General features: G+C 59.6%; 3 protein-coding genes across 10 annotated transcripts; 2 read left to right on the top strand and 1 right to left on the bottom strand.

Annotated features, from left to right (window-relative positions):
- The first annotated feature begins 148 nt into the window (after positions 1 to 148).
- On the top strand, positions 149 to 3004 carry CDK4 (cyclin dependent kinase 4). Its single transcript, XM_002720924.6, has 8 exons — positions 149 to 303; positions 758 to 994; positions 1148 to 1283; positions 1401 to 1568; positions 1726 to 1835; positions 2075 to 2125; positions 2263 to 2398; positions 2634 to 3004. Exons 2-8 carry the CDS (start codon positions 777 to 779, stop codon positions 2724 to 2726), a joined length of 912 nt encoding a protein of 303 aa, XP_002720970.5. The 5' UTR covers positions 149 to 303; positions 758 to 776; the 3' UTR covers positions 2727 to 3004.
- Positions 3005 to 17062, bottom strand: TSPAN31 (tetraspanin 31). Of its 5 annotated transcripts, none has more exons than XM_070052521.2 (6): positions 16858 to 17062; positions 4818 to 4985; positions 4535 to 4615; positions 4088 to 4216; positions 3727 to 3840; positions 3005 to 3631 (listed from the first exon to the last, which is right to left on the bottom strand). In XM_070052521.2, exons 3-6 carry the CDS (start codon positions 4610 to 4612, stop codon positions 3557 to 3559), a joined length of 396 nt encoding a protein of 131 aa, XP_069908622.1. In that variant the 5' UTR covers positions 4613 to 4615; positions 4818 to 4985; positions 16858 to 17062; the 3' UTR covers positions 3005 to 3556. The 5 variants fall into 5 exon arrangements, with proteins under 5 accessions (XP_069908622.1, XP_069908624.1, XP_008272450.1 ...); XM_070052523.2 differs by lacking the exon at positions 16858 to 17062 and adding an exon at positions 14570 to 14706; XM_008274228.5 differs by lacking the exon at positions 16858 to 17062 and adding an exon at positions 5464 to 5629.
- Positions 8996 to 26732, top strand: AGAP2 (ArfGAP with GTPase domain, ankyrin repeat and PH domain 2). 4 transcript variants are annotated; one of them, XM_051832893.3, is made up of 19 exons: positions 8996 to 11024; positions 17284 to 17342; positions 17933 to 18020; positions 18177 to 18262; positions 18373 to 18520; positions 19515 to 19649; positions 19978 to 20087; positions 20521 to 20679; positions 20827 to 20913; positions 21002 to 21106; positions 21517 to 21679; positions 21867 to 21986; positions 22637 to 22765; positions 23650 to 23709; positions 23946 to 24094; positions 24182 to 24272; positions 24408 to 24630; positions 24718 to 24973; positions 25107 to 25485. In XM_051832893.3, the coding sequence occupies exons 1-19, from the start codon at positions 10865 to 10867 to the stop codon at positions 25347 to 25349; spliced, it is 2571 nt and encodes an 856-aa protein (XP_051688853.1). In that variant the 5' UTR covers positions 8996 to 10864; the 3' UTR covers positions 25350 to 25485. The 4 variants fall into 4 exon arrangements, with proteins under 4 accessions (XP_051688853.1, XP_051688854.1, XP_051688851.1 ...); XM_051832891.3 differs by lacking the exon at positions 8996 to 11024 and adding an exon at positions 14388 to 15689; XM_051832894.3 differs by lacking the exon at positions 23650 to 23709 and having other exon boundaries at positions 25107 to 26732.
- The last annotated feature ends 169 nt before the right edge of the window (positions 26733 to 26901 follow it).

Here is a 26901-nt window from a genome sequence, read left to right as displayed (position 1 = left end):
TTTCCCCTCAGGGCCCCCCTCCCCGTCCAAGCCCAGCTCGGCCGCCCCTCTGCGCATGGGTGGCGGTCACGTGTCCCGAACGTCCGGCGCCCGCCCCGCCCTCCCAGTTTCCGCGCGCCTCTTTGGCAGCTGGTCACATGGTGAGGGTGGGGGTGAGGGGGCCTCTCTAGCCTGCGGCCTATGTCTATGGTCGGGCCCGGAGCGTCCAGGTGCCCAGGACCGAGCTCGGGTGTATGGCGCTGGAGGAACCAGCTCCGGGGCCCCGATAACGGGCCGCCCCTGCACCTCCCAGCCTGGAGTGAGGTAAGTGCAGCCCCTGCCCCCACTGGGGGCCAGTCCCGCCGCCGCCCCCTCCCCCCACAGCCGCTTCCCATGCGTGCGCTTCGCAGGCGATTTATGGGAGGGTCGCCCGCGGGCGGGAAGTGGGGCTTTTGTGGACGTGGGAAGGTGTAATTTCGGGGACCGGGGTGCGGGATCCTCGGCGCCAGGCGTGTGTATGTGTGTGATCTCCTTTGTGCTGGATGCGATGTTCCCAAAGGAAAGGGGGCTTTTACAAAGTGTGCGGCCTCACGTGGCTGGAGGGGTCGCTGTTGGAGTCATTGTTACCTGAGGCGCGGCGCGGCGGGCGGTCGCGGAGGGCGCGGGGTGCAGGTGGGGCCGTCTGTGCCATCCGTGTCGGAATCACTTTGTCCGCTGCCAGCTCAGGCCATCCCAGCTCTGGGAGAGCATGTGGTGCAGGGAATCTCTGTGTTCCTAGGGTCAACCCTGATCTGAGAATGGCTACCTCTCGCTACGAGCCTGTAGCTGAAATTGGTGTCGGTGCCTACGGGACGGTGTACAAGGCCCGGGACCCCCACAGTGGCCACTTTGTGGCCCTCAAGAGCGTGCGAGTCCCCAATGGAGGAGGCGCTGGAGGGGGCCTTCCCATCAGCACTGTTCGCGAGGTGGCTTTACTCAGGCGGCTGGAGGCCTTTGAGCACCCCAATGTTGTCCGGTGAGAGGAAGGTGCAGGGCCCGGAGTGGGCAGTCCAGGCAGGGGGGCTGTGGTGGTCAGGAGAGAGGTGGGGATCCTGGGGAGGTACACGATGAGGAGGCCATAGGGGAGTCAGAGGATCCTAGCTAGCGAGGGACCATTTGTTCTGGCCAGGCTGATGGACGTCTGTGCCACCTCCCGAACCGACCGGGAAATCAAGGTGACCCTGGTGTTTGAGCACGTCGACCAAGACCTAAGGACGTATCTGGACAAGGCACCCCCACCAGGCCTGCCGGCAGAGACCATCAAGGTAAAGGGCGGGGGCGGACACGGGGAGGTGGGTTGGGACCTTCTAGCAGAAGCCCTGGGCATTTCAGGCCTAATGCCTGGTTTCTTGTGTGTCTGTTTTTTCTCCCTTGCAAATCAGGATCTGATGCGCCAGTTTCTTAGAGGCCTGGATTTCCTTCATGCCAATTGCATCGTCCACCGAGACCTGAAGCCAGAGAATATTCTGGTGACGAGCAGCGGGACGGTCAAGCTGGCTGACTTCGGCCTGGCTAGAATCTACAGCTACCAGATGGCGCTTACACCTGTGGTCAGTAGAAAGATGTGGTAGCCAAAAATGGGCTCTGGTTGGGGGTAGGAGAAGGATTGCCCATAGCAGCTGAGAAATCATACTTTGTCCTTCCATCAGGCACTGGTGCTTCCCGGAAGCCCTGGGGGCCCTCACCTACTCTCGCTGTTTCCCTTAGGTTGTGACGCTCTGGTACCGTGCTCCTGAGGTTCTTCTGCAGTCTACATATGCCACGCCTGTGGACATGTGGAGCGCTGGCTGTATCTTTGCAGAAATGTTTCGTCGAAAGTATGGGACCCAAGTTCCCTGCACAACCTGAGTCCCCCGCCTTGTGCAGGAGCCACATGCATGCCTTGGCCATTTTTGTACTTGGGTGCTGTTCACCATCTTGCCCGTAACCAGCTCTGAGACGGAATCAGAGACTTCACATGCCTTTATTCCCCACACCCTCTAAGTCCCACTAAGCAGGACTCATGCCACCGCTGTCTCTGAAAGTGACTGCCACCTTGTATTCCTTCTCGCTCTAGGCCTCTCTTCTGTGGAAACTCCGAAGCCGACCAGCTGGGCAAAATCTTTGAGTAAGTGACCAGCCAGGGGGCAGAGAATTTTCCATTCTGAGTCCTCTCTCTGCTGAACTCGGAGTTAACCCACTGGCTCTGCCTGGGGACGGGAGCTGGAGAAGGACCCCTGTGACAGAGCTTTCGTGTCTCCCTAGCCTGATCGGGCTGCCTCCGGAAGACGACTGGCCCCGAGATGTGTCGCTCCCCCGAGCGGCCTTCTCCCCAAGAGGGCCCCGCCCAGTGCAGTCGGTGGTGCCGGAGCTGGAGGAGTCCGGAGCGCAGCTGCTGCTGGTACATGCGGGCGTGGGGCGTGGGTATGGGGCGAGACTGGGCTGAGAGACGGCAGTATGTCCGGCCCCAGCCCGTGGTGGTTGAGGAGCAGTTCTTATTGCTGTTGGGAGTGGCCAGGTGCAGAGAGGGATACACAACATAGAGAATCCATCCCCAGGTCGTGTTGGGGACAGTCAGGGGAGGGAGAGAAGTCTTTGTGCTCCGCGGTTTTCTGACCTTGGCCTCTACCCCCTAGGAAATGCTGACTTTCAGCCCACACAAGCGGATCTCTGCCTGCAGAGCCCTGCAGCACTCTTACCTCCACAAGGAAGAAGGCGGCCCAGAGTGAGCCGTGGACACCGCCGGCCACGCCCTTCTTCTGGACACTAGGGTGGCGAAAACCCCACAGAGAAAACCGCTCTGCCTCGTGTCTGCGGCCGGGCAGACTCCGACTTTTTACAGAGAATATTTTGCTACCTTGATGACATTCCCTTCCCACCCCTCCTTTCGAGGCCTATCTTCCTGCCCCCTGTTTCTCTACACTAAGGGGTATGCCCCGTCTTTCCCCCTTTCCTACCTTGATACTGGGGTCCTTTTTTATACAGGAAAACAAATAAGACAAAGAAATAAGGTCTTTTTTTTTTTTTTAATGTTTCTTTCTCTGATTGGCTTTGTCACTGGGAGATCTGGAGAAACCATGTGGAAGAAGGGACTTCCCTTAGCCCCTTAAAGAGTGTCCTGAAGTTAGACCCAGGGCCTGGGCAGCCACACAGAGCCCCTGCACTCACAAACGTGGAATTGAAATGGCTTTTATTTTTATATTCACTGAAATGGCTCAAACTGGGTCCTGTTTAGGCGTTCTTGGTGGTTTTCTCCTTGGCTCTGCCCCTGATTGACCTCCAGAGCCCAGCATGTGGGAAGGTGAAGAGGGGAAACAGCCCCGCCCCATGCACTCCCTGGAGCTGCCTGCATCCACTTGGGCAGACAGAAAGCTTTCTTTCTAGCCTGCAGTCTGGCTGCACCCAAGTCTGTCAAGCCCTGAAGCCTCACTGTTGAGTTGTTCTCAGGGGATGTAGCAAAGGGCCCTTCCTTTTTCTCAAACAAAAAGGGGCAGCAGACCCTGGATTTTCCCTAAGGGAAAAAGAAAACGCAGGAGAGCAGGCAGAAGGGGCCAGAGTCTCACAGGAAGGCACTGGGGTTGGCGCGCGGATCCTTCTGATTCCGGAATCTCATCGCTAGCCAGACACCAAGGATCTGTAGGGACAAGAGGAGCCACGAAGGCACGGTTCAGTTCTGAGAGGGTCAGACCTGCAGAGAAGGGGTGTACTTGAGGGAACGGGAGACTGTACCTCAGTAAAGCTGAAGAAGAGTCCCACGCCCCCCAGAATTTTCAGGGCTTCATCTGAATGCCTAAGGAGCTTCTCTCCACACATGGGGCATGCGGAGCTCCTGTTCTTGCAGATCTGAGGAGAAGGCGTGTGTTTGGAGAATGCAGAGACGCTGAGCTGCCTTCTCCAAATGTCTGGGGTGGCCACCCCTAGGAATTACTAGAATCTGACCAGTATCCTACAGCCTAGAAGCCCACTTAGCTAAATCTCCCCTCCCCCACCAGCAGTGCCTGGACACAAGGGAATTGCTAGAAAGAGGGGCGGTGGCATTCAAATCTGCCGGTTTCCTGCTTCCTCCCCGCTGTGCCTACCCCCAACTCACAGCATTGCAGGAAGTATCGTCCTGATACATGGTTGTGAGGTTGAACAAGCCACAACAATCAAAACTTCTTTCCAGTTCATGTCGGGTTTTGTTGCTCATGACCCACCAAGAAGCATTGATGACATCTGTCTGGAGGGTAAGGGCAGAGGGAAGTTCAGCTTCCCTACATCGAAGCTCAATTGAAGTGCCCCAATTTCCCCGTTCTAGCAAAGGGAGACAGCATCGCTCTGGAGCACAACGGTGTCAGTTACAATGATAGATGACCACCTTGGGTTCTCTAGATTGTCACGGGAAATTAACAGACATCCCAGAGGAAGCAAGTGCTTAAGTGCCTGGAAGCAGTGGGCCGAAGGGTGATGTTTGGGTAGTTGGGGCCAGACTAACAGGGAGAGCTAAAGGTTAAGGAAAATCGAGGACTTGAGAAGGAATCCCACTTGCCCCCTTTACCTGTTTGCTTCGGTTAATAGCCAGACATGAGCAGGAGATTCCAAACTGGAAGATGAACACCAAACCAAGGATGATCATGTACTGAGAGTAAGAGTTACGGAAAAGACCGAGGTTCCTTTATGCTCCATCTAAAATAACCACCTGGTGTTACAGACTTTTATATGTTCATGTCAAGTTGAAAACAATGAGACCAGCATTTGTGTCACAGATTATGGTCAGAGCCCTGAGGTCCCCCAACTTCTCCCAAGAGCTGGGAGGCCCCCATCACATCAAGTCAGGATACAAAGAAGAGCAGGACTTGGTGGTGGTTGACAGCACCCACCAGTCCGGCCACTGCAATGAGGAGAAGGAAGACTCCCACAGCAATGACTCCACCGATGATGTGGATGCTGGACACCAGACCCAGGCCCTTACCCCAGGCGGCCACGCCAATCAGCAGCAAGCCCACGAGCTACAAGAAACAGCAGCATTCATCTCAACGAGGCCTGGCATGCAGCACGGTGGATGGCAATTACAAGGGGGCCTAGGCAAAATAGGAGATTCAAGTTTGTGACTGGGGGACGAGGTGCATCCCTGGGCGCTCCTCCCAAAGGAGGTCAGGATGGCGCGAGGAGACCGCATAGTCTCTGAGCGTAAAAACTGAACTGGCCGCGTGGTCCATGATTAACATTCTGGGGAGTAACAGGTTCACTAAAGGGAGGGGTGGCACTTCATACACACAGCCCTGGCCCTGTTCCCCACCCACCACCCTCCGAAAAGACCCCTCACTACCGGAAGTCTACCCTCATCCACGGAAGTCCCCAGGAATCCCCCTCTTCGCCGGAAGTTCTTGAGGCTCTTCCCGGAACCCCCAGTGCACCCCTCTCCCCACCGGAAGTCCCCTGGAGATTCTCGCCGCTCGCCTCTCCCCCCGCTGACGCTTCCCCCACCTTGGAAACCTCACCATGTAGACCACGTTGAGCGCGCACAGCGCATTCTTGGAGCAGGCAAAGCCGCCGCAAACCATTGCCCCAGTGCTGGGGACCCAAGCGGTCCCAAGGACTCGGGGGGAGGGTATTACGAGCCGTCTTCTAGGTGCCCGACAGCTTCTGTCTCTTTAAATCCAGGCCAGCCAAACCCAATTCTCTGAGCCTGCACCGTCCCACCCCCTGCCTCTGGATTGACGGCGCCCGCGGCTAATCCCGGACGTCTGTGGCCTGAATGCCAATCAATCTACATGACGTCACCGAACCGCCTCCCGGCCCCTCCTTTAGATTCTTCATTGGTTGAGCCTTAACACTGGAGGCAGGGCTTCTGGAGTCTCGTAGAGACCGGAGCCGAAACTTCCAAAGCCCGGGTTGAAAGCGGAGTTTCCGTGGCTGTGGTAGGACTGGAGGGAAGGCTGATCCGAGGCAAGAGTCTCTAGAGAAGCTCCGGTGAAGGGAGAGAGAGGAAGTGAGGCTCCGAGAGCCTGGCGAGAGGGCTCGCCCCTCGAAGGAGGGCGCGTCCCCGCCTCGTTCCCCTTGTCCGGCGGTGACCTCATGATGACGCCACCGTCTTGCTGCTCTTGCCTCACTCGTGGGAACACCCGAAGGAGCCGGAGATTGGACCACTTAGCCTGGTCACGGAGACCTCGAGTTGAGGCCGTCTTAGGTTTGTGCGTCCTCTGGTGCACATGTTCCGTTCCCCGGCGCCTTCCGACGGGCTGCGACGGAGCCAGGAATTCAGGGTGGGGAACAGCGGCCTGGAGCCAGCAGAGTCCTGGGAGTGACCGAGCCACAGGCGCACACGCAGGGCGGGCTCGACCGCTCCGGAGCACGATCTTGATCCAAAGCTGGCAAAGGGACGAAGCTGGGAGGCGAACGGGGTCTCCACGTTTTTACTTCCGAGACAGGCGTGGCGGCTGGTTGATAACTGACTAAGCGCTTTGACACGCCATCCTTTCCATGCCCCCTCGCTGTCTTAGGAGAAAGCAGCGGTTTGGGTGGCGACAGCCCAGGGAAGCCTCCGACCAGCCCCGCAGAGTGGCTTAGCTTGTGCGCACTTGCGTTCTGAGCAGCACAGCTTTGCCACTGGTGGCTGTGCGACCCCGGGCTGGGGACTCCAACGCTCCTTGCCTGTTCCCTCATCTGCAGAGTGGGCTTAGGGAACAGGACAAGCACCTCTGGAGTTCTGGTGAGGATTACGAGTCGTCCCTGGCACGCTGGAATGGTTATGACTTCTCAGACCCTTTTACACATTCTAGTGGACAGCCTCAACCTCAACAGTGCAAGTATTCGCATAGTTATAATCTCTCATCCCTCAGTTTTTAAAGCTTTGTTTATTTTTTGAAAGTCAGAGAGAGAGATTCCATTTGTTGGTTCATTAACACCCCACCACCACCACCAACGGCCACAACAGCCAGGTCTGGGCTGGGAGGAAGCCAGGAATTAGGAACTCCAACCAAGTCTCTCTTATACGGGTACCAGGAGTCCAAGCTCTTGGATCATCTTCTGCAACCTTTCCAAGCACGTTAGCAGGAAGGCAGATTGGAACTGGAGCAGCTGGGACTTGAACCGGTGCTCCAATATGGGGTGCCTGCATCACAGTGCACACTCTAGCCCGCTGTGCCACAGCACCTGCCCTACCCTCCATAAAGTATCAGTAAGGTATGTAGGGGAGCGTGCTCGCTTAGGCAGCACATATCCAAATTTTTAAAAAATGTACAGGAGAAGAGACATTTGCAAGTTCGAGATTTCAAACAAAGGAATTAGGCCTACCTAACTACCCACCTCCTCTGGCCCCGCCTCTTCTCCATCCTCAACCCTGTCTTCACTGTCTGTTTCCTTCTTTTTTTTTTTTTTTAAGATTTTATTTATTTTATTTGAAAGAGTTACAGAGGGAGAGACAGAGAAAGGTCTTCCTTCTGCTGGTTCACTCCCCAAATGACCACTGCGCTGATCCGAAGCCAGGAACCAGGCGCTTCTTCCCGGTATCCTACATGGGTGCAGGGGCCCAAGCACCTGGGCCATCTTCTACTGCTCTCCCAGGCCATAGCAGAGAGCTGGATTGGAAGAGAAGCAGCTGGGCCGGCGCCACGGCTCAATAGGCTAATCCTCCACCTAGCGGCGCCGGCACACCGGGTTCTCGTCTAGGGGCGCCGGATTCTGTCCCGGTTGCCCCTCTTCCAGGCCAGCTCTCTGCTGTGGCCCAGGGAAGGCAGTGGAGGATGGCCCAGGTGCTTGGGCCCTGAACCCCATGGGAGACCAGGAGAAGCACCTGGCTCCTGCCTTCAGATTGCGCGGTGCGCTGGCCGCAGCGCGCCAGCCGTGGCGGCCATTTGGGGGGTGAACCAACGGCAAAAGGAAGACCTTTCTCTCTGTCTCTCTCTCTCACTATCCACTCTGCCTGTAAAAAAAAAAAAAAAAAAAAAAAAAAAAAACGCAGCCAGGACTAGAACCAGTACCCATATGGGATGCTGGCGCCGCAGGCAAAGGATTAACCTACTATGCCACAGTGCTGGCCCCCACTGTCTGTTTCAATTTCTCAGCCACCCACTTCTCTTCTGGGTTGGGGATTGGGTCCCCAATCAAGACCAGGACTGTGGTGTTAGGGAGAGGGGACAGGCTGGCAAACAGCTTGGCTGCGTGGCGCAGTGACCGAGGTGTCAGAAGACCAGGATCGCTGTCTCTGTCCACCTCTTGTTTGCCTCTTACGGCCTCAATTTCCTTTTATGCAGAACGGGGATAAATAACCCCACCCCCCCCCAGGCTTGTCATGAGGAAAGTATAGATGAAAGCGTGTTGTAAACCACTAAATGTTATGAACATGTTAATTATATGAAAACAATTGAACATGCATCATGGTAGTTTATCTGGTTATGGGCTATTTCCTTCTCTATAATAATTCATTCTCCACATAACTACTTGGGCCTTTTAAACAGGAGGTGGTAACTGACTGAGGAAGGCTTACATCGTATGTTAAAAGGTACTCATAAAAAGTTCAGGCGGGAGCCTGGTGTTCAACACAGTGTTTAGAGTGCCACCAGGGAAGCCTGAATCTCATACTGGAGTACCTGGGTTTGAGTCCTTGCTCCACTTCTGGTCTGGCTTCCTACTAATGCACACTCTGGGAGACAGCCAAGTAGCTGGGTTCCTGTCATCCATGTGGATGAATGAGATAGAGTTGCAGGGGCCAGCACTGTGGCGCAGTGGGTTAATGCCCTGGCCTGAAGTACTGGCATCCCATATGGGCGCTGGTTCAAGACCCGGCTGCTCCACTTCCAATCCAGCTGTCTGCTATGGCCTGGGAAAGCAGTAGAATTTGACCCAAATCCTTGGCTCCTAGCTTCTGACTTTGGATTGGCACAGCTCTGGCTGTTGCAGCCAATTGGGGAGTGAACCAGCAGATGGAAGACCTCTCTCTCTCTCTCTCTCTCTCTCTCTCTCTCTCTTTCTCTCTTCTCTCTCTCTCTCTCTCTCTCTCCCTCTCCTCTCTCTGTGTAACTCTTTCAGATAAATAAATCTTAAAAAAAAAAAAAAAAAAGATACAGAGTTCCAGGCTGCTGGCTTCAGCCTGGCTCAGCCCTGGCTGTTGTGGGCATTTGAGGAGTGAACCACTGAATGGAAGATTTCTTTCTTGTTTGCTCACTCTCTCTCATTCCTTCCCTTTCAAATAAATAAATAAAATAATAAATTTAAAAATTTTTCATGGGAAGGGGCTGGCATCGTGACACAGCAGGTTAAGCTGCTGCCTGCAATGCCGACATCCCATATGAGCATGGGTTCAAATCCCAGCTGCTCCAATTCTAATCCAGCTCCCTGCTAATGTGTCTGAGAAAACAGAAGATGGACCAAGTGCTTGGGCCCCTGCCACTCATATAAAAGACCTGGGTGGAGTTCCAGGCTCCTGGCTTTGACCTGGCCTAGACCCAGCTGATGGGACCATTTGGGATGTGAACCAACAGACAGAAGATCTCTCTCCCTCTCTCTAACTCTGCCCTTCAAATAAGTACATCTTTTTTTAAAATTTTTTTCTTGGGAAAATGGAATTAAAAGATGAGTTTAAGGGCAGGCATTGTGGCACAGCAGGCTACGCCACTGCAGGGGACACTCACTTCCCACACTGGAGTGCCAGTTTGAGTCCTAACTACTCTGCTGTTGATCCAGCTCCTTGTTAATGTGCCTGGGGGAAAAAAAGATGATGGCTCAAGAAATTAGTCCCTGCTACCCTGGCTCCTGGCTTCAGCCTGATCCAGCCCCAGATGTCCCAGCCATTTGGAGAATAAACCACCAGATGGAAAAATCTATCTCCTTTCCACTCCACCCTGCCCATCACTCTCTGCCTTTCAAATACATACATTTAAAAATGTACATTTTAGAGCAAAAAAATGTTGAACTTTAAGCTGTTTTTCTTCTATGATATTCATTTTATGTGACCTTTTTGAAGTTCCTTCATATGCACTTGTTTCAACATTTTTTACACCAAGAAACTTATCTTTTAAATTCCATTTTCTACAACCTTACTTATTTGGAACAATTTGAAAGGCTAAACTTTCTACCATTTATTTCTATTTTTATTTATTTGAGAGACAGATAGAGCTTCCACCTCCTGGTTCACTCCCCAAATGCCCACAAGGATCCAGGCTGGGCCAGGCCAAAATCAAGAACTGGGAATCCCATTCAGGTTTCCTAGGTGGGTGTCAGGGGACCCAGTCACCCAGGTCATCACCACTCCTGCCCAGTGCACCTAAGCAGGAAGGTGGAATTGGGAGCAGAGCCAGGACTCCAACCCTGGCACTCCGGTACAGGACTTCAGCATCCCAGCTGCCATCCTCAAAGCTAGGACCACACCGATCCTTCCTGAGACTTTCTGTGGTACCCTTGAAAGTATGCTGGGCACATCTGCATGTGTAGAGAGACTGAGTACTAGAATAGAGGGCTAGGAGTGATGGAACAAGCTTGCAGATTCCTGTGAAGACTGTGAGAGTTTGGGATTGCATCTGGAACCCGGCTGGCCACATTCTCCCAGAACCAACACCCATCTTAATTAGCCACCTCCTACAGGAGGCCCTGGGATGCCTGTTAAGGTCTCTTGCTCTACCTGGCTGGGGAATCGTAGCAAGGGCAGGCTGACAGGGCTGATGGGCCAACGCTAGAGGGGGTGGGAGGTGCAAGAGGTAGTGCTGTCCCAGGCTGTGGGTTTGAAACTCGCTAGTCAGGAAGTGAGGCCGACAGACGGAAGGGCGGCCAGGGGCAGGGAGTTCTGGGGCGCAGCAGAAGGGGCCTTCTAGGCTTTGGGTTTGGGGGCTGTGGGGCCATGGGCTTCAGGGCCAGGGGTTGCTGTTAGTCTGGCAGGACAGGTCTGGGCAACATGCATGCCCAGAGGCAGTTGGCTGTGGCCGCAGTGAGAGCAGAAGTCAGACGACATGAGGTGGCCAAGCAGGCTCTAAGCCGCCTCAAGAAGCTAGCAGGGAGGGTGGGCGACCTTGAACTCCAGGACAGCATCCGGGCCTCACTGAACAGCTTGCAAGGTAAGAAAAAAAACCAGCCGTCACTCTGGGTGCATTGGGGACCTTCGGGGCACAGAAGGGCTGGCTGTGTCTAGACTGCTTCTCGATCTGCCACTTCCTAGTCCCCAAGAAGAAGCTGGGACTCCGGGGAAAGAGCACATTTGGGGAGGATGGGAAACGACATGGGAGGTGTCACCCTTCCTCTTTTGTTCTCCAAGGAGAACAAAATACAGGTCACTGTTGATCTGACCTTCTTGGCAATGGAGAAGTGCGTGAGCGTGAGGGAGGCGGGCTGTGACAGACTCGTGGTAGATTCGGTCCCTGCCTGGGGAGTCCTGAACAGGAAGCCGTCTGGGGCAGAAGGTTCTGGGACTGGATAATGTGCTCATTCCCAGGACCCGCTAAGGATCAGTGACCTCTTGTTCTCCAGCTGCAGACACACACACACACACACACACACACACACAGAAAGAGAGAGAGAGAGAGAGGAATCTCTGGCTCCCAGGAACCCTCACGCACCATGCTCTCTGCAGAGCTGAAGGGCAGAGGAGTCCCCAGGACTCTCCTGACCCCGGCCCCTCCCCATGCTCCTGTCCCTGTCTTCCCCCCACCCCGCACCTTCCGCTCTACCTCCTTAGTGCCATTAGAGCAAGTGATGACAACACAGGGAGGAAGTGCTGCCATGGCAACGCCATCCGCCACATCCTCCTGCCCACCCCAGCCTTCAGTCCTGTGGTGGGGCCCTGGCAGGAGCAGCTTCTCTCATCCACACGGCCCCACCCCTAGGGAGCTGTGGGCAGCTTCACCTCTGAGGTAGCAGAGAGCTAACAAAGCAGGCTTCAGGACCATTGGAGGGTGTCTGGCAGAAGCTCCTCCCCCATCACCCTCAGGCCTCTCCAGCCTCAGCTGCTTACCTCGTGGGGCAAGAGCCCATTCTTCCCACGAGACGCCTCCCACAGCCCACTCTGATGGCACAGGCCCTTGGAGCCTAACTTGGGGAAGAAAGGGCTTGGTTTGGGCTCCCAGTGGAACAGTCTCGGCGCCTTCCCACGCCTCCCCCGTTCCATGAGGCCGCAGTCGCTCTCTTGTCCGCCCCCTCCCCTTTGCCAGGAACCACTCAGGACACGGTGGCCTTAGAGGTGGGAAAGGCAGACCTGGGCGCAGTGGCCCATGGAGACTCTCAGGGAGGAGCTCTAAGCCCCGCCCCTATTTTAAAAGGAGGGAGGGAGGTTTAGGCCAGGTAGAGCTTGGCTTAGCTCCAAAGAAGGCAGGAGTGAGGAAGGGTAGGGGCTGAACTCCCTGAGAAGACCCCTCCTCCGAAGTGATTTGTTCTTCTCCCTCCCGGACAGTGGGCACTCTGCTCCCACTGAACAGAGAGGGCAACTGATCAGGACCGAGTCAACGACCCTTTCCTTCCAAAAACAACTGCTAAAGGGTCCCCAACCCTGGGGCTGGTGTCCGCCGGGTTCCGCAGGAAAGCGGCTGACCTGTGAGACAGGACCGCGGAGGGATCCGGTACCGGCCTCCTGGTTCAGCCCCCACCCTCACCCCCCACTGGGCCGAGCTCAGCGCCGCTCCTGCCTCCAAGAGCCGCCCACGGCAGCACTTATTATAGTCTCGACTGCGTCAGGAGGGTGGGACGCCAGAGCAGGGGACCGCTAGACTCCCCAAATCCCAGGGCCGCCGGGAGACATTCCCCCTTCCCATCCCACCTCGGCTCCACGGGCCTCGACCTCTGTTCCTGGTCAGCCTGACCGATTCATGCTTCTCACCAGGCTGGGCAACAGTCAGCCTTGAACTTCAAGGCCCCAGCGGGGTGCGAGACACAGAACAGACTGCTTCCAGGCGCTCTGCTCACCTCCTCTTTAGCCTTGGAAAGGAGCCCCACCTCGCAACCCTTGGGAGATGGAATGGGAACCCGGAGGAGGCCAGCTCCTGCAGCCTTGACTGCGGGGGGCCTTATATTTGAGGAGCAAAAGTCCCCTCACGTGGGTGCCCAGGTGTGAGAGTGGTGTCTTCGCCAATCCAACAGCCCCTGGGCCCACGCCCACCCTGCTCAGCATCCCTCCTCTATGCTTATCCATGCTGCTCCTGAGGCACTCGGGAGCCACGGTTGCTATGGAGACTGGATGCATTTTGGTGGTGGTGGGGTGTCAATTTGTAGAGTATTCTTTCTCCCTCCACCCCAACTGGAGCCTTTGGCTCACCCAGCAGCCTGGGTTCCTGAGTCTGCAGATCCCTCCCTCCCCAGGCATTACCCACCCCCACCCCCCTTGCTAAGTCCCGTGTGTGTCCCTGTCCCTGGAGACACCTCTCCAAGTTCACACTGGGACAATCAGCTCAAGGCTGGGCTTAATCAAAGCATCAAGTGTGGGAGTGATTTGGGTGGCAGGGGGTGAGAGAGGGCTGGGCCATGAGGCAGGGACCTGGTCCAGGCAGTACCTGAGGGAGAAGAGGGGTCCTAGGAAAGAGATTTCGGGGTTCCCTGCCTCCTCACTCCAGCTTCCTCACAATTGTCAGTGAGTCCAAGTTTGCTCTGTTTGCAGCGGCCTGCCCACCCAGTAGATCTGTTGTTGTCCTTGTCACTAAGTATCCCACCTCGCAGTTGCGCTCGCTAACCTTGGTGAGCCAGAGGAGGGGGCTAGGTTGTTGGAGGAGGTGAGTCCAAATCCCAGGAAATCCAGCCCAGGATTTGGGAGGGAAATCCAGTCCTGGATTTTGCACAACCCTCGAAGACAGCGGTGCTGGTGGAGAGGTGGAGGGGGGCGGGAGACAGGGTGGGGGGGTAGGGGGCCGCCTCCTCCTCAATGTGAGGGGAGCGCCCGGACACAGCGCCGATCCGGACCGAGCCGAGCCCGGGCGAGGCCCCCAGACTCTTCGCCCGGACCTCACGCTCCTCCCCTCCCAGACCCCAGACCCGTGGGTTCCCACCCCCTCGCGTTCCCTCCTTCCTCCCCCGCCGCCTCCTGTATCTCCATCCCCAGCATCCTCCCCGCGCCCCTGCGAATCCCCCGCACCGCCAGCCCCTCTAGCTTCCCACCCTCCTCAAGACCCCCCTCCGACCGCATCCACAGGCCCCGTCCCTCGAGTCCCATTCCCCGCCCCTGCCTCCCCGACACCGGTTCCTCCCCCCCCCCTCCGGTCCCCTTTTCGGCCCCCTTTCCCCTCCCTCTCCCCGATCTGCCCCCACTACTGTCCTCACCGCCCTCCACTCCCCATCTCGGCGCCCCCACCCAGGCCGGGGTGCACGGTCCGGCGCGCCTCCCTGGAGCAGCACCAAGGTCCCGGGGCTCCAAGGGGGTGGGGGCGCAGGGCGGGGAGCATGGGGAGGGGGCGCCCCGTGTGATGGGAGGGGGGCGCAAGCGGAGGCGGCGGAGGCGGCGGCGACAGCGGAGCCCGGCCGGGTGCTCAGCGGGGTCCGGGGGCTGGGGGCAGCGAGCAGGGCGGCCCCATGGCCGGGCCCCCCTGAGGCAGTCCGGGGGAGCCCCCTCCCCTCCCCAGCTCGGGGGTCTCCGGGCCCCATGAGCCGGGGCGCGGGCGCGCTTCAGCGCCGGACAACGACCTACCTCATCTCGCTGACCCTCGTCAAGCTCGAGTCTGTGCCTCCGCCGCCGCCTTCTCCGTCAGCGGCCGCGGCCGCGGCCGGCGCCCCCGGGGCCAGAGGCTCAGAGACCGGGGATCCTGGCAGCCCCCGAGGCGCGGAGGAGCCGGGCAAGAAGCGGCACGAGCGGCTTTTCCACCGGCAGGATGCGCTGTGGATCAGCACGAGCAGCGCGGGCACGGGGGGCGCGGAGCCCCCCGCCCTGTCCCCGGCCCCGGCCAGTCCGGCTCGCCCTGTCTCCCCAGTTCCCGGCCGCCGCCTTTCCCTCTGGGCCGCCCCTCCGGGACCCCCGCTCTCTGGGGGACTGAGCCCGGATGCCAAGCCCGGGGGCGCTCCCACCTCTTCCCGGCGCCCCCTACTCAGCAGCCCGAGCTGGGGGGGCCCAGAACCCGAAGGCCGGGCAGGCGGCGGCGTCCCCGGGTCTTCCTCCCCGCATCCTGGCACCGGCAGCCGGAGGCTCAAGGTGGCGCCTCCTCCGCCGGCGCCCAAGCCATGCAAGACCGTGACCACGAGTGGAGCCAAAGCCGGGGGCGGCAAGGGCGCAGGGAGCCGCCTGTCATGGCCCGAGAGCGAGGGCAAGCCCAGGGTCAAGGGATCAAAGAGCAGCGCCGGGACTGGAGCTTCGGCCGCCGCCGCCGCCGCCAGCGGGGGAGGGAGCACCGCGGCCGCGACCTCTGCTGGGGTCGGGGCTGGGGCCGGAGCCCGAGGGAAGCTGTCCCCTCGGAAAGGCAAGAGTAAGACCTTGGACAACAGTGACTTGCACCCGGGACCGCCGGCCAGCTCTCCTCCTCCGCTCTCCGTCCCAGCAACCCCGGCTCCAGCCGCCGCCGTTCCCGCCGCCTCCGCGCAGTCCCCCGGGTCTGCACCTCCAATCACTCTGGAGCCTCCAGCTCCAGGGCTGAAACGGGGCCGGGAAGGTGGCCGAGCATCCACCCGTGACCGCAAGATGCTCAAGTTTATCAGCGGTATCTTCACCAAGAGCACAGGGGGACCTCCTGGCTCCGCACCCTTTCCCGGTCCCCCGGGCCTGTCTCCTGGCAGCGGGTCCAGGGAGCTGCTGGGCGCTGAGCTCCGCGCCTCCCCTAGTGAGTAGGGTCAGGGCCCGAGAGCAGAGACGGGAGGGAAAGCTGGGCTTGCGGTGGGCGGGGAGGGGGGGCGACGCTCAGGGAACTGGGGAAGCGCTGGTTGGCGCTGGGTGGGCGGAGGAGCCGGGCTCACTCCTTGCCAAGGACTGGAGCGAAGCATGGGAGTTCGGGAGTGGGGTCAGTAGCTGCACTGTGCGGACGTGAGAGGCGACTTGATTTCAGAGGGACTCACAGTTTCCTGGGTAAAGGATGCCCTTGGTCAGAGTGACTGGAGGAAATTATTCCCAGGGCGCCCCAGACCCCTGCCAGCCTCAGCTGCACACTGGGGGCCTTGGCAGTAGGGCTTTGCCTGGTCTGGAGCGACGGGGAAGCTGAAGGGGGTGCGGAAGCCTCAGTTTCCCGCCCCGCCCCAGCACTCTGGCAGGTGTGGTGACAGTGACCTTGCAGGCAGCTCCTCGCCTGGGGCCGTGAGAGCAGGCCGGCGAGGCGTTCGGTGCAGGTTAGGCGCAATGAGTGCTGCGGAGCGCGCGGGGACTAGAACGTGCTGAACACGGAAGAGGGAAGGGGAGAGGTGGCAGACAAGGAAGCCCCGCTCCCCGCAGAGCCCACCGCCGCCCGGGACTGACCCCCGAGCGAGTCAGGGGGTGGAACTGCAGCAAAGGCAGTCTTGCCCCGGGAGACGGGGGGCGGTGCGGGAAGGTAGTGTTTTGTTCCCCCCAGCACCAGGGGTGTCTTTATTTTCCTGTGCCGCGGGTGGGGGAAGACAGGCGGGGGAACTCTGAGTTCGGCTCGCACTCCCTGGAGGGGAGGCGGGACTGGGAGCGGGGGCGGCCCCCGGGGTTTGGCTCCAGAGCGGGTGGGAGCAGATGGCTCCGGATCCCAGAGTTCCCGCCGCAGCTGCGGCGCCCCGGGAACGTCCGGCCAGAGTCGGGCGCGGGGGCTGGACCCGGCGGCGGGGCGGAAGGAGCATCCTTCCCCCACCAGGCCTGTGGATTCCCGGGTGCCTGGGGATCGAGTCCTCCAGCTTCCTTTGGGAGGGTGCATATGGGGCAGGTGTTGGGCAGGAAGGTGACAGGGAAATTCTAGCTGTATTCCTTGGGCTGCGGGGAGGGGTCAGGGTCACCCAGCCAGGCTGATGACCTTGAAAAGGAGGAAGGGAAGCCCTCACCTCAATTTCTCTCCTCTGAAATGGAAATTGAGGACGGTCCACTTCCTTTTATGTCCCAGCACTTGCCTGCCGGGATCTGCCCTGGGAACCAGTGAGTCAGGGAGGAGCTCTTCTCTCAGTCCAGAGGGAAGCACCTGCCACTGTCAGAGCCCTGGCCTCCGGCTGGGGCAGGGACTTCAGTCTGGGGTTGTGCTGTAAGGGAGATGCCAACTGAAGTATTTTTGTCTTGCTGGCTCTGTTGCTAAGCAACCGCTGAGCGGCAGCAACAGCTGTGCCGGAGCGGCTGGGATGGGAGGACTGGGGACCACTCTCAGACCTAGGGGCTGCACCCTTCTCTCCAGCACAGGCAGGGTTCCGGGGGAGCTGGAAGCCGTGCGTGCTCCCCGGCCGGGAGCCTCCCCTCTTACTGCCCCTCTCCCCTTACAGAGGCTGTGGTCAACAGCCAGGAATGGACCTTGAGCCGCTCCATTCCTGAATTGCGCCTGGTAGGTAACCCGGGCCCTGTCCATGAGGGAAGGCTGCCTCTCACTGCGGCGTGCTCAGCCCCCCGCACCTTTCCTCTCTCCGCCTCCCTCCCTCTCTCTGACAGTGGGCTATGTTTTCCTGGTCCTCCTCAGCATCTCCCTTCCTGCCCCATCCTGGCACTTGAGACAGCTGCACCACCTTTTCCTCGCTACTCTTTCTGCCCCGTCCCCTTTTCCCTGCATGTCCGTGGCCCTCTTCCAGGCTTCTCCTTACCCCTGGCACCTGCCCTTTGGCCCTTGCAGTTCTGTTAGCCACAGCTGGGTAAAACTTTCCAGCCAGTGCCTAGGGCAGTGACATGGCTCACACAGGTGGGTCCGCTGTGTCTCCTAAACAATGAAACACAGAAACACTGGCCCGGAGAGGGTGACTTTTTTTCCCTTGTGTTCCACACTGAGCTTGGGATTGTTTCTTGTCATTCTTGTGCCCCCATAACTTCCGGCTGCTCTCCACTGACTGTAGGGCCCCACTGGGAGGATTTAGCACTGGCAGTCCCCTTGGGTTCTTTGGGACATCCTGCCTCCTCCTGATTCCGACCATCTCTTGCCCTCAGGGTGTGCTGGGTGATGCCAGGAGTGGGAAGTCATCGCTCATCCACCGATTCCTGACCGGCTCCTACCAGGTGCTGGAGAAGACAGAGAGTAAGTAACTGTGGACTGGGGTCAGGAAGCCAGGCGTAAGATCAGTGACTAGGTAGGCATGGAGACGGGCTGTGTGTGGGTGTGGGTGTGTGTGTGTGTGGAGGGGCTGAGGCCCCAGGAGTAGGGGGAGGTCAGCTCTGAAGTTCTTCTGGACAGGTGAGCAGTACAAGAAGGAGATGTTGGTGGATGGACAGACTCACCTGGTACTGATCCGAGAAGAAGCGGGGGCACCTGATGCCAAGGTGAGAGTGTGGGGGGACGGGACAGGTAGGCTGGCTGGGGTCTCTTTCAGAATGGTTTCCAGAGGAGTGGGCCTGTCTGACCCTCCATTTATCCCCTCCCCCCTGGCAAGTTCGCAGGCTGGGCAGATGCTGTGATCTTCGTCTTCAGCCTGGAAGATGAGAACAGTTTCCAGGCTGTGAGCCGTCTCCATGGGCAACTGAGCTCCCTTCGAGGGGAGGGACGAGGAGGCCTGGCCCTGGCCCTGGTGGGGACACAGGGTAAGGAGCAGTGCTGCTGTGGGGGTGGGGAGTGGAGCTGGGGAAGCCACCAGGGTGTGGCTCTCCCAACACGGGAGAGAGCTCAGTAAGGTGTGGAAATGACCGCTTGGATTCCAGGTTCCCTCAGGAGGGAGACTGGTCTCCAGATAAGGCTCTCCTGAAAGGCAACACCAGCACCCCAGGGCCTGAGCAGGGAAGAAGGGAGCTCCCGGGGAGCACAGCTCCACAGCTCTACAAGCCGTCTGCAGTCCTCTCCCGAGCTGCCGTGTCCCTTGCATTCATACCGTGTCATTGCCTGATGCCACCTCTCCAGCACATGCAGAAACCCAAGTCCTAGATGTCTGTCTTCCTTTGCTGCAGCTGGGTCATGCTGACGAGAGAGAGAGAGAGACAGAGAGACAGAGAAAGGGAAAAAGAAATCATGGAGCAAACACAAGAGCGGAAAACCTCTTGGTTTTCAGAGTATAATTCAGGGGCTCTCAGAGTCTCCCCCAGGGCCGGGACAGCTTTTCCAGACCTGCCTGTGTCGAGCTGGCAGGACTGTCTGGATGCCTGTTCTGCAGGTGCCTGCCTCCACCTGTTGCTTGCCTCCTGGTTTCTCACCGCAGAGTGAGCAGTGCACCTGTTACCCATGGCCATTCAACCTGTTCGTAGTCTACACTGCACGTATCCTCCCACTCAGTTCAAGGTTAAGTCGATTTGCAAGACCAAGGGAGTCTCACCATTTTGAGCCTTGTTGGGAAGCTCCAGTCACCTCTGGAGACTTCTTGGAACACACACACACACACACACACACACTCAGGCAGCTCCCCCAGCCTACTCACATGCACCCAGTATGGGCTCATACACTCCCATTCCATTTAGTCACAGGATGGATGTTCTCTCATACCCTGTCCCTAGCGAGCACAACCTGAGCCATGAGCAAAGGAACAGGGAATTGTGAAAAGTGGGAAATGGCTCCTTATCCACTCCTGTGCCCTCCCTGTCCCCCCAGACAGGATCAGTGCTTCCTCACCCCGGGTGGTGGGCGATGCTCGTGCCAGGGCGCTGTGCACAGACATGAAACGCTGCAGCTACTACGAGACCTGCGCAACCTATGGGCTCAATGTGGATCGGGTCTTCCAGGAAGGTGAGCGAGGCGACCCCCAGCACGTGGGGGAAGGAGAGGCCAGGGGCTTGCATTATCCTTAGCGTTCAGGCATCCAGCCCTCTCTCTGTGAATGGTGGAAAATTAGCCTCTGTGGGAGGGAGGAGAGATCAGGGAGCCCAGGGATCTGCTTCATAGTCACAGAGTCTTTCCGGGCTGGAGGAACTGGTAGACGGCTGGCGAGGGCCACGGAGACAAGGAAGTCGGCGCCTGCATCATCTCCCAGGGATTCCTCAAAGCTGGTAGGGACGCAAGGGTGGTCTGGGGTATCTGCCCTGCTCACGCCTCCTCCGCTTCCCCCTTTCCCCAGTGGCCCAGAAAGTGGTGACCTTGCGCAAACAGCAACAGCTTCTAGCTGCCTGCAAGTCCTTGCCCAGCTCCCCAAGCCACTCAGCTGCTTCCACCCCTGTTGCGGGGCAGGTGAGTTGGGACCACAGAGGGAGGGCCTGGCGAGGTGCAGCGGAGGGCCTAGGACCCGAGGGCAGGTACAGAATACTCAAGGAAGTTGGGGGAGTTGAGGGGGACAGATGGAAATGGCAGGAAAACTTTGTAGAACGCACATTGAGCTGGAAAGGAACCAGGTTTGAGGCACCATTTGCAGTGTCCTTGAGCAAATCAGCCAGCCTCCCAAGGTCACCAGCTTAACCCATGTGAAGCCAAGCTTTGCAAAGTCCGAACCACTATGGCAAGACTAGGGAGGACTTTTTTTATTATTATTAATGAGAATATAAATAAATGGCGATGAGATCAAGCAATGTGGTTCCCAGTAACAAGCAGTGTGGTTCCCAGTAAGTGTGGCTTGATGGGGGGGGGGGGGTGTCTCAGCTCTGCTGACTCCTCCATCTGCCCCCAGGCTAGTAACGGAGGCCACACTAGCGACTACTCCTCTTCCCTCCCGTCCTCACCCAACGTTGGCCACCGGGAGCTCCGAGCAGAGGCAGCTGCCGTGGCTGGACTGAGCACCCCAGGCTCCCTGCACCGGGCGGCCAAGCGAAGGACCAGCCTTTTTGCGGTACTGGCCCTGCCGACCCCCATCGTCCTCTCTGCTGTTGCCTGTCTGTCTTCCCTAGTCACCAGACCCCTCTGTTGGCCCTTTTCCGCCTGTCCAGACTGCCCTTCCATCAGCGTATCCCCTAACTTACTCCAACGACCATTCCAGAATCGTCGGGGCAGTGACTCTGAGAAGCGGAGCTTGGACAGTCGGGGAGAGATAACAGGGAGCGGGCGAGCCATCCCGATCAAACAGGTGAGCGGCCCAGGGGCCCGAGGGCAAGGCGGGCCCGGCTGCCCTGAGCTGGCTTTCCTCCCACACATGTCTTTCCACTCTCCCCCAGAGCTTCCTACTGAAGCGAAGTGGCAACTCCTTGAACAAAGAGTGGAAGAAGAAGTATGTGACCCTGTCCAGTAACGGCTTCCTACTGTACCACCCCAGCATTAACGTGAGTGGCAGCCACTGCCCTTCCAACTCTGCCTGTCTGTGCTTCTGACAAGCACTCACAATGGCTGGGAAGCTCTCGCGCTGGTCTCTTAGGTTTAGCTAGCACGTGTTAAGTGCCTACCATCTACCCATGTCAGGGATATAGAGGCATACCTGGTCTCCCTGGGAAATAGCAGTCCAGAGGGAGCACCGCCAGGGAGGACCTCCTTCCAGGAGGACCAGCCACTCGGGGGTTGCTTCCTGTAGGAGACAGAGCTGGGCCAAGTGTGACGGCCCCTTCCCAAGAAGCTGCCATCCAGTCCAGCTCCCAGGGCCCTCTCCAGTCCCTGTCCAGCCCCTAGTATTGGCTGCTGCCCAGCACCACCCAGGACCCCAGCCTTCCCTACACTCTCAACCCCTGCTCCGCTCCAGGATTACATCCACAGTACCCACGGCAAGGAGATGGACTTGCTGCGAACCACAGTCAAAGTCCCGGGCAAGCGGCCCCCGAGGGCCATCTCCGCATTTGGCCCCTCAGCCAGCATCAATGGGCTGGTCAAGGACATGAGCACTGTGCAGATGGGTGAAGGCCCTGGTGAGTGGGGCCCCTGCACAGAGGGGCGGGAGGGGGCTGGAGCTGGGGTGACGGGCAGGGGAGGAGAGAAGTGGGGGCTGGCGCTGGCCAAGTGGGAAGGTGGGCGATCGAGAGGGACTGCCTAAGGGATGGGGCTGGGAGGCACGTAGAGGCTCACTGAGTTCTCATCTTCTTCCCCTTCCCACAGAAGCCACCACTCCCATGCCAAGCCCCAGCCCCAGCCCCAGTTCCCTGCAGCCACCACCAGACCAGACATCCAAGCACCTGCTGAAACCAGATCGGAATCTGGCCCGGGCCCTCAGCACTGGTCAGTGGGGACTACCCCTCCATCCATTGTCTTCCAGATCTCAGTGGGATGTGGGTGGAGGCTTGGAGGCTGGGACAAATGCATGAGGGACCACAAGGAGCCTGCCCTGGGGCCAAGCATACCCAGCTATCTATTGTAGTTAAGACAAGCGGGCTCTCTCAAGCCAAACCTCCAGGCTAGCCACAGGGCTGAGTGACTTGCCCTCTCCATGCCTCAGTTTCCTCATCTGTGAAATGGAGATAATCGTTTCTGCCTCAGAGGGTTGCTTCATTCTCCAGCACAGAGCCATGAATATTTGGGATGCTTTAATAGCAAGCAACATTGTAACAGTGATCCTCACAACAGCCTTGTCAGGTCAAGGTCAGTATCCCCATTTAACGGGTGAAGAAACTGAGGCTCAGAAGATTAAGGGGCTTGCTCAAGGTCTCAAGGCCAGTAAGTGACAGAGCCAGAACTTGAGTGGGGGTCTGACTCCAAACCGCTCCTCCTCACACCTCCCCAGGAGCGATCGAGGGGGAACACCATGAGAGGCACAGCTGAGGAGGGGCGCCCTAAAATGCCAGAGCTAGTTCAGGGGAGGAGATGGGCTATCTGGAAGTCAGGAAGTCTGTAGAGGGGGCAACTGAGGTAGCTGTGTCCCCTTCCCTAAGACTGTACCCCATCTGGAGACCTGAGCCCCCTGAGTCGGGAACCCCCTCCTTCTCCTATGGTGAAGAAGCAGAGGAGAAAAAAGTTGACAACGCCATCCAAGACTGAAGGCTCAGCTGTGCAGGCTGAAGGTGAGGTTCTGGTGGGTGGTCCCACGCCCACCCCGGACCCTCATGCCCAGCATCAGACCCCAGGCCTAGCTCCTGCAGCAGGAGAAAGTGTGCCCGAGCCGAGCACTTGACTGTCATTCCCATGGCGCACAATTTAGTGGGGAAGCGGATGGCCCTGCCCGGCCCCTCCCCTTTCCATGCTCCCCAGCCAATGCCTTCTCCCCTCTTAGTCTCCAGCACCCGTTCCCAGTGACACCCGTGAGTCTGTGGCTCTTGCTCCCTCTCCTAATGACCTCCCAGTTCCTGACCCAGCCCCTGCCTCCACTTACCACTCCAACCCCTACGCCCAGAAACTCAGCCCCTGACTTCCGTGTCCTCTGCTGACTCTGTGACCCCTCCCAGCCCCTCCCCTAGTAACTTTCAATGTTCCGAGCTCCCAGAACAGCCGTGATCACAGCGATCCCTGATTCCTGCCCCCTACCCACACCTGCCACGTGACTCCCCCTGGCCCCAGGGCCCTCTCATCCCAGCCCTGTGACCCAGCATCCGTCCCTTTCCCCCATGTTCAGCTCCTGACCCTCCCTCCCCCTCCCAGAGGCCCGGCTCCTCACTGGTCAGGATCACCAGTCCCCCCAGTCCCCACCGCCCCTGCTCTCTGCCGGGTGCTCAGGCCCACGTTCCAGATTCGCCTACTCTCCTGGCTCTTGGCTTCCGCTCCACTCTGCTCCGGGGCCACTGACTTTAGTTCTGCTTTCTCTCCCCATCTGTCTGTCCTGCTTTGTCTCTGGCACTCTCTGTCACTATCTGCTCCATCTCTCCACCTGCCTCTCTTTTCTCCTTTCTCGCTCTCTTTCTCTGTTCTGCTTCTCCATTCTATCTCTATCTTCTTCGCTTCGGGAAACCAGCCAAGCGCAAAATGTGGAAACTAAAATCCTTTGGTAGTTTAAGAAATATTTATAAAGCAGGTAACACGCGGGCAGCCGGGTGGGGCACTCAGCTGGGGTGCAGAGGGGTGGGGGTGCCTCTGCTTTCCCCTGCATGTGCTGGGGCTTCCCGCTCTGCTCTCCCCTCCCTCTGCTTCCCCCACCCCCACCGCCCCACTCCCAGGGGCTCGGGAGGGCCATGGGGCGGGCCGGGCTTGGGGAAGGCAGCCCCTGCTTGAACTCTGTCCCTCATGACCCCGTCCCCTCCCCTCACCCAGAGGAGAACTTCGAGTTCCTGATCGTGTCCAGCACTGGCCAGACCTGGCACTTTGAGGCAGCCAGTTTTGAGGAGCGGGATGCCTGGGTCCAGGCCATTGAGAGTCAGATCCTCGCCAGTCTGCAGTGCTGCGAAAGCAGCAAGGTCAAGGTAAAGGTTCAGGAGGTGGGGGAGGAATGGAGGGGGGCGGTGCGGGAAGAGCAGCGGTGTCCGGGCTCACCCCAACCGTCTCTGCAGCTGCGCACAGACAGCCAAAGCGAAGCCGTGGCCATCCAGGCCATCCGGAACGCCAAGGGGAACTCGACCTGCGTGGACTGCGGGGCCCCCAGTGAGTGCACACGGCCAGCGGAGCGGGCGGGGCGGTGGCAGGCATGGGAGTGCAGTTGGGGGGGGGCGTGACCTCGGGCGTGTGCGTCCCACGCCGTCGGGCAGCCGCGAGCCCACCTCCGCCCTCCGTCCCCAGACCCGACGTGGGCCAGCTTGAACCTGGGCGCCCTCATCTGCATCGAATGTTCTGGCATCCACCGGAACCTGGGCACACACCTGTCCCGCGTTCGCTCGCTCGACTTGGATGACTGGCCGCGGGAGCTGACCCTGGTGCTGACGGCCATTGGCAACGACACGGCCAACCGCGTGTGGGAGAGCGACACTCGGGGCCGCGCCAAGCCCACGCGGGACTCTTCGAGGTAGGTGTGCAGGGGCAGCCGGGGCTGGTGGTGTGGCTCCCGTGGAGGGGTCCTTAGATCCCTCCTGGTGGATCCCTGGTCTCGCAGGGAGGAGCGCGAGTCGTGGATCCGTGCCAAATATGAGCAGCTGCTGTTCCTGGCGCCGCTGGGCAGCACCGAGGAGCCTCTCGGCCACCAGCTGTGGGCCGCGGTGCAAGCCCAGGACGTGGCCGCTGTTCTCCTGCTTCTGGCCCACGCGCGGCACGGGCCGCTGGACACCAGCGCAGAGGACCCGCAACTCCGCTCCCCACTCCACCTAGCGGCCGAGCTCGCCCACGTGGTCATCACGCAGCTGCTGCTCTGGGTACGTGAGTGGGGGTGGGGTCCCAGGAGCTCGGCAGGGCCCTCAGTTCCCAGCGGGCACCTACCTGGACGTGGGTCCAGTGCGGGGGCAGCCGCTGGGGGCACACGGTCATGCGACCGTTCCTGTCCCCTAGTACGGCGCCGACGTGGCAGCCCGCGACGCGCAGGGCCGCACGGCGCTGTTCTACGCCCGCCAGGCCGGCAGTCAGCTGTGCGCCGACATCCTCCTGCAGCACGGCTGCCCCGGCGAGGGAGGCAGCGCGGCCACCACGCCCAGCGCGGCCACCACGCCTAGCCTCGCCGCCACGCCCAGCCCCCGCCGCCGGAGCAGCGCCGCCAGCGTGGGTCGCGTGGACGCCCCGGTCGCGCTGGTATAGTTGCCCGGCGGGAGAGACCCCACCCCCAGGCGGGCCGGGCACGACCACACCGGGTGGACCGCCGGACAGATGCACCCACTCACCTCTCCCCGCCCCACGGGAGCACTTCCTACCCCCACGAGGGCACAGCCCCCACGCCTCCCGGAAGACACAAACTCACCCCCTCTCCCCACCGAGGCATGGAGACCCCCGCTCCACACGCCCCCTCTCCACTGTTCCCACCCTCGGATCGCTCTGGGTCCCCCCCACCCCCACCTCGCTCGGTGTTTGCAGAAGGGGACGCTCCGCCGGGGCCGGGGCTCGCCGGCGCTGGGACGGGCCCGCTCGCGCCCCCTCGCGGCGTCGAGGAGACCCGGGCCTGCCAGCTGGCTCCGCGACCCCGCAGCGGCAGCCCATTCCCAGGCTGGCTCCTGGGGCGACGCCACACCGGAGGGAGGGGTTGGCCTTGGGACTTGGGCCACTACGGGGACCCCGCGCCTTCCACGCTGATCTCACTGCCCAGCGAAGGAGGGAAGGGCAGCGAGGGGCAGGACCCCTGCTGCCTATGGCGGTGGGGGGGTCCCCAACCCTTTCCGTGAAAGGGACCATGAGGAGTGGATAGCAGGACGCACATCCCCCACCCCCACAAACACACACGCACGCACGCACGCCCACCCAGGGATGGAAGCTAGAGAGTGGGGTGGGGGGCGAGCCAAGAGCCTGGGTGTCTCCTCGCTGCTACCTTGGGAGGGAGAAGGGATGAGGCAGGAGGGGGCTAAGGGGGCTGGGGCGGGGCCTTGTAATTTATTGCTCTGTTCCCCAACTTGGGGACGGGGGCGGGCAGGGGCGTGGGGAGGGCGTTCCGGGGTAGGGGAGCCAAGGGTGGGCAGGGGGTGGGATGGGGTGGGGGTGCTCTCGGGTTGTGAGTGTCTGTGACCGTGACTGCGTACCTGTGACTGTGCAGCGCCCGTGGTGATCTGGGGTAGGGGGCACCTCTACAGTGGGACCCCTCCCCCTTTACTCTTCCTGTCCAGCCCCTCCCTCCCACTGGAGCAGACCCATCCTTCAATCCCATGATCCCTCCCAGCCAGGGCTGAGAGGGTGTGAGAGAGGCAGCAGGGTTTCCGGGCCCCCTGCCCTGTCCAGGGAAAGGGGGTGGTACCTGGACTTACCTGGCCCAGCCCCGCCTCCCTCAATCAACCCAGCCCTTGGCCGTCTGTGTCAGTGGTTTCCAGTCTTTTTTCTTTCTTTCTTTCTTTTTCTGGCTAAAATATTTTGCAAAGGACCAGGTAATTTTGGGAGGGGACTCGGGTGGGGGCAGGGGGGGAATGCCCCCTCTTCTCCTTGGAGGCAGGTGGTGTGAATCTTCTTCAACAGCAATTAAAGAGAAAGTGATTTTGTCTAGGGGGTGAGCTGCTGGTCTGTTCTTGCAGAGGCAGGTCAGGGTGTGGCCTTGCTCCAGGTGGGGTGCTGGGAGTGTCAGGGGTGCCTCCTGCTGGGGCTGGTGGGCATGGAGGTGGACTCTGGCAGGGGAAGCAGGGGGACCGGTGGGTGCGATGGTGGGGCTGGTGGG

This window comes from Oryctolagus cuniculus, chromosome 11 (assembly GCF_051225735.1).
Source record: "Oryctolagus cuniculus isolate XC-2025 breed Fujian yellow rabbit chromosome 11, ASM5122573v1, whole genome shotgun sequence".
Taxonomy (NCBI): domain Eukaryota; kingdom Metazoa; phylum Chordata; class Mammalia; order Lagomorpha; family Leporidae; genus Oryctolagus; species Oryctolagus cuniculus.
This window is presented reverse-complemented; position numbering and strand designations above follow the sequence as displayed.